The 18,511-nt window shown below is 35.4% G+C and overlaps 1 protein-coding gene across 1 annotated transcript; it reads left to right on the top strand.

Annotated features, from left to right (window-relative positions):
• The first annotated feature begins 10,735 nt into the window (after nucleotides 1–10,735).
• Nucleotides 10,736–14,867, top strand: LOC143628130 (vacuolar-sorting receptor 3-like). Its single transcript, XM_077097796.1, has 11 exons — nucleotides 10,736–10,801; nucleotides 11,309–12,090; nucleotides 12,188–12,257; nucleotides 13,264–13,347; nucleotides 13,436–13,512; nucleotides 13,594–13,675; nucleotides 13,791–13,873; nucleotides 13,953–14,019; nucleotides 14,090–14,218; nucleotides 14,300–14,409; nucleotides 14,506–14,867. Exons 2-11 carry the CDS (start codon nucleotides 11,401–11,403, stop codon nucleotides 14,602–14,604), a joined length of 1,491 nt encoding a protein of 496 aa, XP_076953911.1. The 5' UTR covers nucleotides 10,736–10,801; nucleotides 11,309–11,400; the 3' UTR covers nucleotides 14,605–14,867.
• Nucleotides 14,868–18,511: the final 3,644 nt, after the last annotated feature.

Below are 18,511 nucleotides of genomic sequence, written 5' to 3'. Positions count from 1 at the left end.
TTGACCAGTTTAAAATCAGAACTACCTTAATATGATCAAAAGTAAAACGTAGAAGACTCGTAGAGGTATCCGAGCACATAAAGTACACCATTATCGGAGCTACGGTTTATTATATGCGATTTTTAGCAAAGCAGGCCATCAGCCTATTTTCTGTCAAATAGCATGCTGATTTTGCTGCATTGTTCCGGAAATTAACTGTTTTGACCATTTTATCTTCTGAAACAGCTTTTCATGTTCAAATACGAAACGTAGCATACTCAAAGAGCTTTTCAAGAATATAAAATACATCCGGGCTCAGATGAATTCTATACAACACGCACGGCTGTTGTATAAAATATACATCAAGAATCTCTGTAAAGAACTACTACAAGTAAATCAAATAAAATTCATGCAAATTGTCTGTATCAACTTCTAGTGAGAAAATTAGTGAACTTCAACTCAAACATAGGTAAATCAAATTAAAAATGTATCTGAAATTAGTGAGAACGTGATCTAAAACTGAAAGAGATATATGCAGCAAGATGAATTTTAGAAATAACCTGACGGTAGGCAGTGGTGGCTCTTTGTTGGGGAGAGAGAGAGAGAGGCCGGCGGCGGTTCAGGTGGAGGAGTAGAGGCCGGCGGTGGCAGTTCTGTAGGAGGAGAGCAGCGGTGGTTAGTTGTGGAGGGGAAGGAGAAGGCTAGGGTTGGAGAGGAGAGAACTATGTTTTTTTGTCATGTCACGTGAATGAAAAAAGAAGAGGAGAAGAGGTTATAAGTAACAAGTCCATGTCTTCTGGAAGAAGAGGACGCGCATAAATTTTTGAATGAAATGTTTTCGAAAAACCAAACACAGTGCAAACCACAACGTCTGCGCGTGGTCTGCGCGGCGTAGACAAAAGTGATCAGGAAGAGCTTTTGAGGAAAAACAAACAGCCCCTTAAAGTACTTCTCCACATGACTAAGATTGAGTTAAGTTTAATCAACTATTTGATTAGCATTTACAAGATTTCTCTCTAGAATTGTTGCATCTTTTAACTGTTTCAAGATAATGTGAATATGTTTAGTGGATAATTAAAATATCAAGGCAGATTGATATATCTTAATATATTACTATTCTAAGCATTTTATGAACTCTAGGTCATTGATAAGAAACATTTTCGAGCTAGGATTACTAGCTAGTATTTACCGTCATGCTAGTTTGGATCCTTATTTTATATGATCATAAGTCTTCAACAAATATGTTGATTTTTTATGGTATTTCATCTTTAATAAGTTCTTTTCTTTCTTAGACATATCTTTCACACTTGAAACCTTCTAGTCTCATTTAGTTACTTTCTCCATATATTCTAGTTCTTCTTTAGTTGGGATCCTTTGATTACTTTATGGGCCATGAGCCACTGTATTGGACCAGTTTTCTTTGTTCCTTGTGAGGCCCATTTCCAAGTTAGCCTCTTCAATAAGAGATTAATTTAAAATGGGAGAAATTCAATACTAAAATAGGTTATCTTGGGTTTCATTTCATTCATTTGAAGATTATATATGGTTGCTAGCAATTTCTTTACACTCAGAAGACGTAGATTTCCAAAATCATATGGGGAGATTGGATAAAGGAAGAAGTCGTTCTGTTTTAATCAAGCTCCTTTAGTTAGACATTGGTGGTTCATGGTTGCAAAATAATTTTAGAATGGACATACAAATCTGAATACTATATGGTATGTACGGTTTGTCAAACCATAGAACGTTTGGTCAACACATCAAAATAAAAAACTAAATCAATATATAATTACTATTCCACCCTTTTAGACTATACGTGGTGGATTGACGATCATAAAGCCCCATACCACTTCAACCAAAAAACTAGTTAAGCACGGGATGCTAAGTGGGGAGGTGTTACCGAGTTAGCGCCCAAAAACACAAATAAAATGTGGGGTCCACTACCTTCCATCAATCGCAGGCACACATACGTTCACTTTTTTTTTTGTTAAACCACAATGCGCTTGTTAAATGATGGGTTAGTTAAAGAAATTGTTTACGTGACACTGGTGTGACGCTTTTACTAGCACTTATTAGTTAGCACACAACATATAGCCTTATCGAAGATACTAAAAAACTCTAATCCCCATGCACACCTTCACTTGTAGTTTTCGACCACCTCTTAAAAACACCACATCTGTAATTCCCTGTCGTTAGTGGTGTTCTCTGGATTGCATTTTCGGGTTTATCGATTGGGTTCTTCGGATTTGAGACATTTAAATCTATAGCTGAAACCTAAACATTATCTTCGGGTTATTCAGGTTCATGGGTTAGTCGGGTGTACATTATTTTACCTATAATACTAAAAAATAATGAATAAGATGCTAAAATTAAAGCAACATCATCTTCATTTGTAAAGTTGTAGAATAGATCGAACAACACCTGTAAAATCGAACAAACTTAAAATAGTTCATAGAATTAGTAGAATAAATAAGCAACTGTAACTTAGAAGTAGAATGATAATAGAATTTGAAATATATGGAATATCAACCGAAGACTTTGTGATTGAATACTAAATTATAAAACGTGTCGCACACCAATAGTATTATGTTATAAAACGTAGAATTGGATTTTCAAGTTTGCCTGAAAACCCTAAGCGAGTAACCAGTATTCATCCTAAGTTAGAACAGTTTGGTTTCGGGTTTGATGAATTCGGGTTAAATGTTTCTCAAGTCGGGTTTAAGTTGTGGATAAAAGTGGCGGACCTACATGTCATGTAAGTTTATTTTTTTATTAAAAAAAACAAAACAAAAATATCTGGCATATCAAAATGCCTCAAATTGACCCTCCCAAAATCTGAATGCAGTAACGCAAAAACCACATATAACTCTACTTAAATTTGTCGCGAAACAATAACCATTATCTTTTTCAACAACTGATATATGATCTCAGACAAGGATCGGAGTGGTCTTAGGCTAGGTTGTCGTAACCTTCATGATACTAACACGACCCTACTTGCTAAACGGTGAACCTCAATGTAACATCTCATGTAACCACCGTACCATAGTATTGTCCGCTTTGATCGGGATGAATCACCATTGCCTCACAGATTTGTTTTTCGTTGCCTAGGTGAAGACTTACCAGGAGGTTACCCATCCTTATACTACTCCAACCTTAGCACATTTAAGGTTGATTGTGGATTTATCCTTTCTCTACTAATGTTAAGTGTCCAAAACATGTTATGATAGGAAGGTATCCACCTCCTTATAAAGAATGTTTCGTTATCCTCCCCCTATTGATGTGGGATAGTACACTCTTTTAAAAGTAACTGATCTTCTCTATGGGTAAAAACGATCTCAAGTTTTAAATAACGGTCCTCGGAAATGGGGCTGAGTACCGTCTAAATCGTCCCTTAGTGGTACTTGGAAAGGAGATAAAATGATGTTTTGGTTGGATCCGCTGGTAGGAGGCAACTCATTCCAATTAATGTATCCATACTTGTTTGCTCTAGAATCCGAAAAAGATGTGCTAATTGTGGATAGATTTCGATGGCGAGATGGAATGATGGATCTTATTTGAAATCGGAAAATGAGGCTAAACACAGCTATAAAGAAACAAAAGCTAGAAACAATTTGTGTTTTAATCTCAGTTGTTCTCTTAACAGAGGATAGGAATACTTGGTATTGGAAATACAGGGAAAACAAGGAGGTTTCTTGGTCGAAAGCCTTAGATGGAAAATAGATAATTTTGGAATATCATAAATTGATTTCAAGTGTTTGGCATTATTATATTCCTGAGTTAAGTGTTATTTTAGTATCTGTGGTTTGTCCAATTACGAAACTTTAGTACCAATTTTGAATTTTATGCAAATGGCTACCTCAGTTTCAAAAAACTTGTATTTTTAGTACTTTTTTTAACTCTGTTAATTTTCTTCTGTTAAGTCCGAGGTATTTGCGTAATTTCGTAATTTAAATCAAGGGTATTTAGGTAATTGCATTATTATATATATATATATTTTTTTTTCTTTTCTCCTTTTCTTTCTTCCATTAACCAATTTCCTCAAATTCATTCAAACTAATATAAAAAGGAATTATGGTGAATCACCAGTTGACAACCCAGCCCATGCTCTCCACTATAGAATCACACAAAAAACACATAGTCGGAGATACGTAACTGCCTGCGACGACGAAGACGAAAAGGAATCAGATGAATCAAAGCCCAGTCAGCGGAAAAGAAAATGGATGAAAATTTACGAAGACGACGACGGTATACAGGTGAATCACCAGTTTGATTAGTTCTCTCAAGCATCCATCAAAACGCGTCGGCGAGTTGGACGGCGTTAACTCTCCGCGACGGCTCGTACTGCAACCATCGGCGTTAACTCTCCGTGACGGCTCGTACTGCAACCAACGGCTCGACGACGTTAACTCTCCTCATCGGAATCTCGTTCACTATAGCGAGTAAATGATGAAGAGCTAGTGCGATGCACGTGTCACCTTGTAATCTACCGTCTCCGGCATTACCATAACCACCGGAATCGAAAGCAGAAGAGATGAGGTTGAGGAAGAACATGAAGGTTGTGATGATGATGTAACGTATTGTCTTGATTGTTATTCTGGTTCAACAATATAAAAAGGGTGAGAAAAATAAAAGAATAAATCAAATAATAATATAATTACGCAAATCCCCGGACTTAATGGAAGAAAATTAACGGGGTTAAAAAATGTACTTAAAATGCAAGTTTTTTGAAACTGAGGTAGCCATTTGCACAAAATTCAAAATTGGTACTAGAGTTGCGTAATTAGACAAATCACAGGTACTAAAATGGCACTAAACTCTTATATTCTTATTAAAGTTAATTGTTTCATATGGCAAGTTCTTGTAGATCGCTTTCCTACTAGGATTTCTTTGGTTAAACAAGGCATTAGGATAGTGGATGTGGATTGAGATTTATGTGGCTCCTTTCCAGAAACTTTTTTAACACCTCATGCCAAATTGTTGCTATGCAAGGAATGCACTATCAGTCATACTATCCTGGGTGAAATTATTATAAGCAAGATACTTGTGGTCGGTGAAATTATTATAAACAAGATACTTGTGGTCGGTCCAAGAGTCTTTAGAACTCCCAAAGAAGCAATAAGTCTCCAAAGAGTCGAGCTGCTTATTTGAGCAATTCTAGCGGTCAAATTTTGTTTAGTTTGAAAAGCAAGGAATGCGAAGATTTACAAGAATAAAGATTTCTCAATCCACAAAGTTGTTATGTAACATTAAAGATGGTGTCTTTCCTTTGGGTTAAAAATAGAAGCAAATGGGCTAACCTAGAGTGGGTTAATTGGTACCGGTTCAACTTTGAAAATTTCTCTTTTTAACTAATTTGTTTTGGTTCAGTTTAACTCTTTTATATTTTGTCAGTTATTATAGTCTGTTTGTTCGGGCCTATCACTTCTGACGAGAAGATTTCCTTTTTCATTTTTTATATATTTGTCTTTTAAAAAAAAATAGTTTTGTCTGAGAACAATAAATGTTCTAGAAAAATAAAGGAAGATTTTTTTTCATGAACCCTCTATGTGACCGCAAAATTGTATAAATCTAAAAAAAGAATGGAAAAACGTTGTTCAAAAAAAAAACGAAAACAATGATATACACGTCTAAAAGTTTGTTTGGTTTATTCAATACTTGATAAGTGACTTAAATATTTCTTATTTATTTGATTGTACCATGTGTTTCATTTTTCATGTTAAATGGTCATTTATTTTCTTTCAATTGCGTGACTCATAAGATAGTAACATCATTGTTTTTTAATACATAACATAATTATCACGAAAACATGACACGGATCTTTATTCTTTTTTTTTGTTTATTTCTTGAAACAAAATTGATTTAAATATATTAAACTTAAATTGATAAACAAGAAGCTGGAATAACTTAGTTGGTTAGAGCGTGTGGCTGTTAACCACAAGGTCGGAGGTTCAAGCCCTCCTTCTAGCGTGCAGTTTTATTAATTTTTTTACCATAAAATTAAGTTTTTATTCCACTAACTAAAGAAACCACCACCAATACTAGGTGATGCCATGGTTCAGTTGTTTTCACTTGATACCACCACAATCATATTTACCCTCCTCCCACTAGCCGCCACCATCAATCCTCACTTCATCATATGGATTTCGGAACGTCCACATCCAAAGTATTTGGTTTTGCAAGCTTGACCCATATACCCGACCCATAAAATAGAATGAATGCTTTTGTATGCATCTTATTTGCAAGAGTAACATCAATAGGACCACCAGCCATAACAACACAAACAACTGCAGGTGCACCACTTTTAGCCTCGGCCCCTATAGCAGTTTTTCATGGTGCATATGCAACTTATGAGTGGTGACTAATTACCCTCAAATCTTGTAGTTAATTACCTGCCAGAATTAAAACATTTTGCTACCAAATTATCATAAGTTCATGACATATTGCTAATTTCGAAAACATATAGGTCTCCTGGTTACCAAAAGTGCAGTTTTTATCGGCTTAGGTTAATCATAAATATACTCAACACATGATACAACATTGTCCTTGTTAGGACCTACAGTTCCTGACACTAAATGAGATTAGATTTCAGGTTGTCATGACTAACTCATTTATTTAATAAATAGGTCATGTTTGGGTTGACATGTTTAGACCATTTAATTATACATGTCGACCTACTAACCTATTTATGATCCGTTAACACATTTTTTTCAACACGTTTACAACTTGACTATAAGCCATCAACTTATTTAATTATTTGACATGTTTAGATAAACGAGTAATATCGTGTTTATATTACATCATTTAAAGTGCATACATCTGGTTAGGTGGGGTTGGTGTCTTAAATGTGTATAAATATATGGGTGTTATTTGGGTTCAGCGATTATGTCCGCTAACCCGGGTATGTTTGGTATGGGGCAATGGAATGAGCGAGGAATGAAATGGATGAGGTAATTGAATGGCTCATTATCATTCCATTGACATTTTTGGTTACCATGTGGGAATAACATGAATTATTAGTTTTTATTTTTTAGTAAGCTAGAAAAAGCTGGAATAAAAAAATGGTAGTGAGTGTCGGTGGAAAGGTGGTGGTGGGCGGCGAGCAGTAATGGTGGTGGTGGGTGGTGGCGGGCGACGATCGCGATGGGCAGGAGCGATTGTTGGTGGTGGCAGGTGGTGTGGATATTGGGTGGGGGTGGCGGTGGTAAGTGGCATGTGGTGGGCGGTGGTAGTGATGGGCGGGAGCGATGGGGTGGTGGGCGGCGAGCAATAATGGTGGTGTTGAGTGGTGATGGTCGGGAGTGATGGGTGGTGGTGGCGGTGGTGGGTGGTGACAACAGAGGTGGGTGGTGGTGGCGGAGACGGTGGTGAACTGGTGATGGCCGGCGGCGGAGGCGGTGGTGGGTGGTAGCGGGCGCGGTGGTGGGTGATGGTTGTGGTGAGAGGGCAATGGGTAGTAGTGGTGGAGGTGATATAGTGTGAAAGAGGGATGAAATGGAAAAAAAAAAACAATGAAGTTGGATGGAATGAATTTTTGGTATTTTAGAGAGAATGAAATGAACATGGTATGAGTAATTCCATTAATTGACCAACCAAACACATTCATTCCATCATAATGGTCCATTCCATTCCGCCTCTCATTCATACTTACCTAACGCTACCTAACTTTGTTGGTGAGCCATGTATAATTCCCTAGCCTAAAGAATTTTCGGTTAAAAAAAAGAACATTGATTTATTGTTTCTATTTGAATACGACAAGAAAATTTTCATTTCAAATAAAAGTATCCAATTACAATAAAGAGGCAGGTAAGCGGGCAACAAGTTGCACCGCCATCCCTTTTGAATGACAAAACCGATCCTACTGAAAACAAAATTATCGTTCTTCAGCGTCGATGAATTATTATACACGACCCACAATAATGTTAAAAAAAAGGTTGTAGTTAAAAGGAATTTATCAACTCCATTCACATTATTAAGCTTATATATTGCACAATAACATTATTGTGGGTTAAATCATAAAATGTAGTTGTAAATAAAAAAGTTATAAATAATACAACATGGTATAGTACCAAATATACTAATTAGTATGGTAGATGGCTTTTGGAACGACAAACACGTTGGAAGTTCTATTTCTTTATCAAGGATAACAATAAATGCATCACCGTCAATGATTTAATTTTTTCATTATAGGTGCTTTCAAATAATTTTAGTAATATTAGTTTAATAATTAATTTAATATTTTGAGTAAGAAAAACATGTTGTGGCATTTGATTATCTTTTTTTTGAACGACCAACTAAGTAACGCCGGATACTTCGTACGCGGCCCCCATTAGCCAAAGGTAGCCCGAGCCGGCCACTATTCCGGACGGACGAAGCCCCTAGCGGTCCACCCTATTGAGGGATTCACCGGATAAAACCCGACCCCCACACCCGCCTAATGGTACGACAGCGAGGAGCCGGTAAAACCGGGTGAGATCAGGACTCTCATATCTCCCATATAAGTTGGTGATAGTGAGGTTTGAACCACATAACAGAAGGTAACTCGCTGATTTAAAAAAGCCCTATTATTTGGATTGGTGTTATATTGATTGACGTTATTGGGAATCCTTATCAATAAGATATGAAGACATCATTATTAATTAAATTTCTAAAAATATAAAAATATGATATTTGACAACTTGCATGTTGTTTTGTGTTGGGTATAATCGCTATGATTTCGTTTATGTTTTAGATGTATGTTGATTTTTATTGTCACTTCTCAGTTTTGAAATTAATACTTGTTTAGAAGCCTAAAACTTAAATTGTCTCTTTCATACCGATGAGAAGAAAACTTCCAATAAATGTGAAGTTCAAGTAAAGAATGATATTTATACATTGCATACCGGTGATGAGACTATACGATAGCTTTGAAATGTCATTGGTGTTATATTTGGACAAGTATTTAATAAACACCTTAGATGATTCAAAAAGTATGATTCCAATAAAAAGATTATAGAGGTAAACATTAAACAAAAGATTTGTATAGCAAACACTAAAAATATTATTAATATTCACATAGCAAAATTATTGGTTCCTTGATTGTTTTAAGTTATTGTGGTTTGTACTTATCTTGTTTCAATTGTTATGCTCAACCTAGTGGTTGGCTAATGTAGCTTTGTATGTGTTCTAGTTAAAACAAATAGTGAAAATTCTATCAAATTAACGGGTTTTGTGTTAGTGCGTTGAAATAAACTCAAACATGATCGCACATTTATTCATGTCATAGATATCAATCTTAGCCCACATATGCTTATTGTTTAACCAAAACATGAGTTTTATATTTAATCATGTTCAATATATTGGCATGTCTATTTTTTTTGTAATTTAAACACGACGTGTGAAACTCTACCTAACAAGTCAACATGTTGGTGGGTTATAACAATCGAACTTTTGTAATTAAAATTCAATTAAGATCAAGTTCAATTTAGTTTAAATAGATCATAGCAGAGGAATAAGTAAATTAAGTTAAGATATGAATAAGAGGTAACTTCATCATCACGGATTTCATATATCCGGAATAGTGTGTACAGACTCACATGTTCTCCTCAGCCTTAGCTCATCAATTCAAGTACAAATCAATCTATCGTGAAGTTGGACCGAAAAGTGTGTTAGATCATGAGACTTTAATGTTTTATTTATACAAGGTTAGGAACTACTAATGATCTAAGGTATGAAAGCGACATCTAAACTTGATTTTCAGTTGTAGATCATCATACAAAACACTTTTACATTAAAACAATTGATTACAATGAATACTAGTTAAACTACTATACAAATGAGAACTAATATGACAAATATAAGTTCTTTATTCAATACAACGCTTTTATTTGTCATCGACAGTTCTTCTATATTGTTTTATTTAGTAGCAGTTCTTCTTTTAGGAATTCGTCGTTTGCGTATTGGGAGCAATCCTTTTACACTTTATTCTTAAATTCAGTGAAGAACAATTGGTTTTGCATATAAGTTGTTTGGTCAATGGCTCATCAGTTCTTTTATTGTCCAACAATCTCCCCTTAAACCGATGATGTCATAATTATTTATTTATAGCTTCACAATTTCCCTTAACATCATTTCTCGTATTTGACACTTGAGTTGTAATTCACCGTTAAGAGCCAATGTGTCATCCATCATCTCCCCGTTAATATCAAAATATGTTTTTTTTTTTTTTGTTGCTCGTATGGCTTAGCCCAAGTAACGGGGTGATGCATTGATATGAATGCTCTAAACAAATCATGAGGTGGTGGGTTTGATATGTTTAAAGAGAATGAAATCATTGTTCTTCACTTTTGGTTAATTAAACATTTGAATCCAGACCTCAAATATTAAAAGTAACATGTCGGTTATTGTTGATTAATATAGCAAAGCAGAATAGTCAACAAAAGAGAGAGAGGGTAACCAAAAGATAAAAACAACAATCAAATTCGCCATTCTTCACTCGGTTCAACATTTGTTCTTCACAAAACCCCCAATTCCAACTCTAATAATCTATTCTATTCTATTCAATCCCAAATAAATTTAATTAATCACACGCCACGCTATGCCACCCATCAAATCAATCCTAGGGTTTCTAATATTGAGCTGCATGTGTTCTTTTCCGTAGTGGAAAAGAACAGCCTGACTGTATCATCACCTGACAGCATAAAGGGTAACCATGACAGTGCAATCGGTAACTTTGGGATTCCGCAGTATGGCTGGCACCGTCGCCTACCCGAAAGAGTCGATGAGTTTGGGGTTTCGTTTAAGGCCAAACCGGGTACTTTGCCCACTTTTGTCTTGGTTGATCGTGGAGGTAATCATTCAATTGTTTGTTTGTTGGTATTGTTAATTTCTATATTTGAGAGTAAGTTTGTTTTTGTGGTTTTGGTAAGTTTCTTTAATTGTGCATACTTTATTAATTGTGTTTGAATTAATCGGTCAATACCAATTTAAGAACTTGACAACAGTTATTCACAAACTGTAAACTGTATTGATCAAATCCTTAGCGTGCTAGCGACTAATAGGGATTAATCGGATTGGAATTTTATTCGTATTGTTTCAAAATTATGTCAGATTTTGACTGATCATGAACAATTTTGACCGATTTTTGACTAATTTTGACCGGTTTTAAAGAATTTGATTGGATTTTGACTGGTAACGGTTTTAGGAGCTGATTAGGTGAAATCAAATCAGTGGCCCTCTGGTTTCTGGTTAATTGGCACTTAATTGCGACTTTTTGAACGCTGATCTTTATAAAGGATTAAAGGCTGAATTTTTCACTCAAATTCATACTAGTAATTTGTAATGTTTGGGTATCCAGATTGTTTCTTCGCATTAAAGGTTTGGAACGCACAAAACGCGGGTGCATCGGCGGTTCTTGTAGCAGACGACATTGAAGAGCCGCTAATTACGATGGATACGCCTGAAGAAGATGCAGCATCTGCAAAATACATAGAAAACATAACAATCCCATCTGCTTTAATTTCCAAAAGTTTTGGTGAGAAGTTAAAGAAAGCAATAAGCGATGGCGAGATGGTGAATGTGAATCTTGATTGGCGTGAATCGGTCCCGCATCCCGATGATCGTGTAGAATATGAGCTTTGGACAAATAGCAACGATGAATGTGGCGTCAAATGTGACATGTTAATGGATTTTGTTAAGAACTTCAAAGGGGCGGCTCAAATTCTTGAAAAAGGCGGTTACACGTTGTTCACACCTCATTATATAACATGGTATTGTCCTCAAGCGTTTACGATAAGTAAACAATGTAAGTCGCGGTGTATTAATCATGGAAGGTATTGTGCTCCGGATCCTGAGCAAGATTTTAGCACGGGTTATGAGGGGAAAGATGTGGTGATTGAGAATTTGAGGCAGTTGTGTGTGTTTAAAGTGGCGAATGAGACGAATAAACGATGGGTTTGGTGGGATTATGTGACAGATTTTCAAATAAGGTGCCCGATGAAAGATAAGAAGTATAATAGGGAGTGTGCGGATGCGGTTATTAAGTCATTAGGGCTTGATTTGAAGAAAGTTGAGAAGTGTATGGGGGATCCGAATGCGGATGCGGATTATCCACTTCTTAAGGAAGAACAAGACGCACAAGTATGAAAATGTGGTTTATATGTTGTGAGCGTTTGTTGGATTTTAATCGTGTGAATAAACTAAATGTTTTGTTTTTGTTTTTGTTTGTGTGTTTCAGATTGGGAAAGGATCGAGAGGTGATGTGACCATATTGCCTACGTTGGTTGTTAATAATCGACAATACCGAGGTTAGTTTTTATGCATGCGTGCGTATGTTTAAATTGGAAGGGCCAGTTTTGACCCGTTTGTTTATAAACAGGTCAATTCGGGCTATGTTTTCTATGTAATGGTCAAATGAGAATATTTAAAAATGCATAAAAAAGGAATTGTGTCAAAAGTCTTCCAAACTGTATTTGTAATACGTATTACATAATACTAAGTCGGGTTGGTGGGTTGATGAGTTAAGTTGGTTCAACCTGGACACGACTCATATTTTTATTCGCGCAAAATTTTTTTTGACTCTGACCTGCACCCACTTAAAATCTTGTAACCCGAACGTGACCTATTTAACCCATTTATTTAAACTTGTCAAAACTCAAAACAGCTTGACGGGCTGACTTTTTCAACCCAAACCCAGCGCTTATATTTATTCGTACCAAAAAGATGATCTCTAACCAACTGAAAATTGTGTAGCCTGAACACAGCCTGTTTAACCCACTTATCTAAACATGTCAAATGGGTTGACGTGTAATAATCAAGTTGTAAACTTGTTAATCGGGCTGGTAGGTTGTAAGCAAATGGGTTAAAAGGGTCATAAACGGGTTAGTGGATCAACTTATTTAGTTAAACAGGTTAGTGGGTTGACCTATTTAACCAAAGGGGCTAAACATGTAAACCTGATCACGACCCGTTTAACCCATTTATTTAATCGTGTCAAAACAGGTTGGCGGGTAATAATCAAGTTGTAAACATGGTAATCGGGTTGGTGGGTTGTAAACAAATGGGTTGAACTGATTAGTGGGTCGGACAGGTTGGCGAGTAGACCTGTTTACCTAAACGGGCCAGCATGAACACGGCCCGTTTAATCAAACAGGCCAACCTAACATGACTCGTTTTTCATATAGGTTAGATACATAAACCCAAAACCTGATTATTTCCATGTCGTGTTCAGGTCGTGTGGGCAATTGCCGCCCCTACATAAAACCTTGAAATGATATAGCTTTTTTAATCATATTATAAATGTTGTGGTTACAGGAAAGTTGGAGAAAGGTGCGGTTTTAAAGGCCATTTGTGCAGGTTTTGAAGAAACAACCGAGCCAGCTGCCTGTCTTAGTGACGGTAACCTATAATCATCAATTTATATGTAATTAGTTAATTACACAACACTTAATATTGGATTAGTTAGTTTAGTTTTGTTTTATTTCAGATGTGGAAACAAATGAGTGCTTGGATAACCACGGTGGCTGTTGGTATGACAAAAACGCCAATGTAACTGCATGCAAGGTACATACAATCTTTAAGCTTATCATATTACTCTTTTTATATTATTATTTATGTTACTAATGGATCCATTTGTACGTGTAGGATACTTTTCGTGGGCGAGTCTGTGAATGTCCCTTGGTTGATGGAGTACAGTTTAAAGGAGACGGTTATACCTCATGTGAAGGTAATACTTTTTATGAACTTTATTATTAAGAATGTGTTGTTTTATAATGAACAACTTCTTTGAATAAGAATGTGCTGTTTTATAATGAATTAACTTCTTTGGACTCTGTTTATAGCAAGTGGACCCGGACGATGCAAGATCAATAATGGTGGATGTTGGCATGGAACCCAAGACGGGGTTTCGTACTCTGCTTGCTCGGTATATACTCTTTACTTTCATATGTTTTGAAACATTTTTTAAAATAAATGTTAATAACGGTCAACATTTTGTTAAACAGGATAGCGGGAATGGTAAATGTGCATGTCCACCTGGATTTAAAGGTGACGGCGTCAATAGTTGTGTAGGTAAGTATTTGGTTTCAAGTAGTTGGTCAAGGAAGTCAATGTTCTTATTCATGAATTTTGACGAGCGCAGATATTGACGAATGCAAAGAGAAGAAAGCGTGCCAGTGTCCTGAATGCAGTTGCAAGAATACATGGGGAAGCTATGATTGTACATGTAGCGGTGACCTTTTGTATATGAGAGACCATGATACATGTATAAGTAACTATAAACCTTTATAAAGCTAACTGGCTAGATCCATTATTTTCATATGGTTCTAATCTTGTTTGTGGTTGGGTTCAGGTAAAAGGGTTGCTGAAGCTAAATCTGCATGGACTGCAGTTTGGATTATTATGCTGGGTTTAGCCGTGGCTGGAGCCGGTGCATATCTTGTGTACAAGTATAGAATAAGGGTAAGTGCAACTTATTATTATGAGTGTTAATCTTTTCATGTGTTTATGCTGTTTATTAAGTAAAGTGGAATAATGGCGTATATTATGTATGTTTAGACGTACATGGATTCGGAGATAAGAGCTATAATGGCACAGTACATGCCTTTGGACAACCAAAGTGAAGTTGTGAATCATGTGAGTGAGGATCGAGCTTGAAGTCAAGATTTGTGAATGATTTGTCGGGAATATGGAGATGTTTTGGCATCCGACCGATGAACTCATAAGATGTTGTTTATGCACATTTGTGTACTATGATAGACATTAGAGAAGTCTAGAAAGCTTGTAAACTTGGGAGTGTGAGCCTTCTTTTATGTTGGTTTAAGTTTGTCACTTGTATTTGTGCTTGATTAATTGGTTTTGTGGCGGACCATCGTGATAGTCCTTGACTAATAGGGTTCGTAGTGGATCATCTTGTGGCGTATCTTTGGTTGTGTAACGGAAGGAATGTTACTTAAAATTTTTACTCTTGGAACAGTTCTCATATGATTAATTAATAACATTTAAGGGTATATTAGATACTATGATACTTGCACAACAATCTAGTCCAAAGTGATTTACAAATCATGGTGTAATGTAGGTTGGGGATGATTATGTCCAAAACAAGCATGGAATATGCTTATACTGCTAGATTGGCATTGGTTCATCTTCGATTATATGTCACGTACGCCATAAGTAAATACATAGGGATTTTGACCAGAAAAATGCTTTTGGGTGTTGGCGGCTAGGAGTGTTTAACAAAATTCGAATTCAAATCCGTATACGAAATATACGAATCCAAATTATTTGAAAATTCGGATATTCGAATCTCATATATCCGGATTCAGATTGGATAGTGATTTTGAAAACTTTTGGATATTTTGGGTATCCAAGATATTTTTTAATTATTAAATACTAATTATTATTTATATATTTTGGATATTTCGGATGATATTTCGGATAATTTTTCGTATATTTTGGATAATAATTGGATATTTCAGATAATTTACAGATATTTCGGATTATTTTTGTGTAATTTGGATAATTTTTTGGATATCCGAAATATTTTTAAAAGTATTTCTTTAAATTTTTATATAACTGTTATTTTTTTGAATATTTCGAATATCCGGTTCACTATACGATCGGATATCCGAAATTTTGGATTTGGATTCGGATAGTGCAATCCGCAATCCGAAAAGTCCAGACATTCGAAGTTCGGATATCCAAAAGTCCAAATATCCGACTTTGAACACCCCTAGAGACGGCACTTCTACGCTAGTATAATGCCACCTTATTATTATTATTATTATTATTATTATTATTATTATTATTATTATTATATAATATAAAAGAAAAGTTTGGCACGTAAGAGTATTATTGGTCCATTTGGCATCGTGGGATTGGCTAAGTAATTTTTTTTTAATTTTAATAATTAAATGGTTATTTGTGTCGATTCACTGCCGTAATGCTTGAGACAAAAAAAGCGTTCGGGTTTTACCAACTCACCGCCGCAATGCCCGGTATTGACAACGCTCGGTTTTACCAACACCCGGGTTTAACTGACATTTTTTGTTTTAGTTCCAGTACCATAAAGAATGTAAACGAAATCAACCGAATTTGCGTTAACTTGTCGTCACAACACCCAGGAGTGAAAATGTTATGGTTTTGCTGACTCATCGCCGCAAAACCTGGTACATACAACACTTGGGTTTTAGTTTCGTTACCGTAACGAATGTAACCGAAAATGACCAAATGCGCGCCGACACACCACCGCACGACCGGGAGCGACAAAGCTCCTATTTTACAACGCATGGGTTTCACTGATCCATCGCCGTTGTAACGGAAACCAACTGAATGTCGATTTTGTTTTTTTATGTTTTATATCTAGTACCGTAACGAACGTGTCGGAAACCAACTGAACTTGTGTAGACTCACCGCCTCAACTCCTGGGATTGACAACGATCGGGTTTTACCAACATTCGAGTTATACCGGTCGACACCACCCCATTGATCCACCTCAACTTTTATATTTTTTTTGTTTTATTATTTGTTTTAGTTTTGGTATAATAACACACAACCGAAACCGACTGAATTGAGTTTTACCAGTAAAAATGCTAGTTTCAACTCAATTTAATTCAAAATAAAGGGGACACCTCCACAATATCATCCGGCCTCAAAATCCCTCTCAACCTTTGAGTTCAACAACGGGTTTTACTAACCATGACTTCAACCAGCCCCGCATGGGTTGTGTGACTTGTGACACTTAGCCCCGGCCAACCTAATGGAATTTTATAAACCCGGGCCTTGAACCAGCTTGCGCCCCTTTTACCTTAAAGACGAGCGAAATCTAAGTTGGCATTCCTCGAGGTAACCTTTCAATGAATTTTCTCGTATCTTGGCAACTTGGCATGTTGAGGCATAATCAATTCAACATGATAACAAAATTCTACTTGACATACAATTGTAGCACACCCTCTTAGTTACATGATCAAAGCAGCCTTCAAGGTGATAGGAGATCGATCATATGAATGAGTGACTCGTTAGTGGACTGGCGGGATTGTGGAAAATGAATGTAAAAACGCTCTGTAACTTACATAAAAAAATAAAAAAATAAGACCTTTTTAGTAATTTCGATTGTATTTTAGATTATTGATTTAATTATTTCTTTGGTTACGTCTATATGTTGTTTATTTGGTCCACGCTTCTTTATTTCATTAAATTATTTAGTTAATATGTAGGTTACTTTGGCCAAGCTAAATGTTCCGTTTGACTATAAATAGAGATTCATATCATCATATGTGACGTTTAAAAATAACTTTTGATATTATAAAAAAAAACTCTCACGCGATTTTTTTTAATCTAAATATCTGATATAACGTATCTAGCATTTTTCCTATCAAGAAATATATCAGCAAGAGGAGGAAAATAATAATGTCAAATGGCATAAAAATATCAACTTTTGTAGTACGTATAAAGTTGAAATCCTTTATTAAAGCACCATGATCGGTGTTGCATTCAATAATTTCACATGGTCTTACACTTTTGAGGTGTGAGTGAGCTCATAAATATAAAGTATGTTCAAATTAGTACCGACTATAGGCTACAAACGGCTTCTTGTCTTAATGCATATGTATGTAAGAGGGGACGATTATACGTGAAGGAATCTAGTCATATATGCATATGATTTCTTTACTATAGTTCTATAACAGACATTGACATATTCTACCTTGGAAATAAGTTTAGTGGGTATTTAAGTTAACCGTTAAAATAACTCACACTAAGAATTCACTTTTATTATATTTCTTGCATAAGAAAGGCCCATTGATATTGAAAGTTGTGTAATAAGCGAAACTAGTTTTAAGAAGCATGATAAATGTTAAAATAATCTTTGAAGTTTTTTTTTCAAGTGTGATAATATGGGTTTGTACCTCGTGCTGTTGATATGCTCTAAAAAATACATTAATAATACAAATATTTCCTACACTATGAGTGGTTTTTGAGTTCGTTTCAATAAAATATTAGTCTCATTTCTCTCATATTTGTATTTTATAAGATTTTAAGAGATAATGAGTTAAAATGAGGTACGCTTTCTAATCTCGAGACTAACGATTAAAACTTCAAACGTATTGTTTTGATACGTTTATTACCAATTCTCAATAATACTAGTGCTTGATGAAAATAAAATAAACAAAAGAAAAAGAAAATTGTAATATTATATTACACGTACAAGTTTTTTGAAAAGAATATAAATAAAGTGCACATGAAACAAAATATTTCAAAAGCTACAAATCTGTATTATATTCACATGTGCAGTAAAACTCAATTCATTATTTCTTATATGACTATAGTAGCTTTTGAACCCGTGTATTACACGGGATTTGAAATAATAAAAATAAATTAGATTCGTCATTTTAATTGTGATTATCAAAATACTTATAAATTAATTTAATGTAGATTTAATGGAAAAAAACAAACGGGTGGTTAACAAAAAGTTCTAAAATAGCATGGTTTTAATGGAAACGTCAGGTGCTGATGTAAGGCCCCGTTACCGGTAGCCCTACTTTGGTGTTGGATTTACTCATAAACA

The sequence above is a fragment of the Bidens hawaiensis genome, unplaced genomic scaffold (assembly GCF_021521415.1).
Source record: "Bidens hawaiensis isolate Kalapana, Puna unplaced genomic scaffold, B.hawaiensis_p1.1 tig00004817_1, whole genome shotgun sequence".
Lineage (NCBI taxonomy): Eukaryota > Viridiplantae > Streptophyta > Magnoliopsida > Asterales > Asteraceae > Bidens > Bidens hawaiensis.
The sequence above is the reverse complement of the archived record's forward strand: the minus strand, read 5'-3'. Positions and strand labels throughout refer to the sequence as shown.

Excerpts from the sequence above, each read along its gene's own strand:
- LOC143628130 (XM_077097796.1), top strand. The coding sequence starts at position 11,401 with ATGGATACGCCTGAAGAAGATGCAGCATCTGCAAAATACATAGAAAAC. Across the intron at positions 12,258-13,263 it reads TAATAATCGACAATACCGAG|GAAAGTTGGAGAAAGGTGCG; the intron begins GTTAGTTTTTAT and ends TTGTGGTTACAG. Across the intron at positions 14,219-14,299 it reads AGACCATGATACATGTATAA|GTAAAAGGGTTGCTGAAGCT; the intron begins GTAACTATAAAC and ends GGTTGGGTTCAG.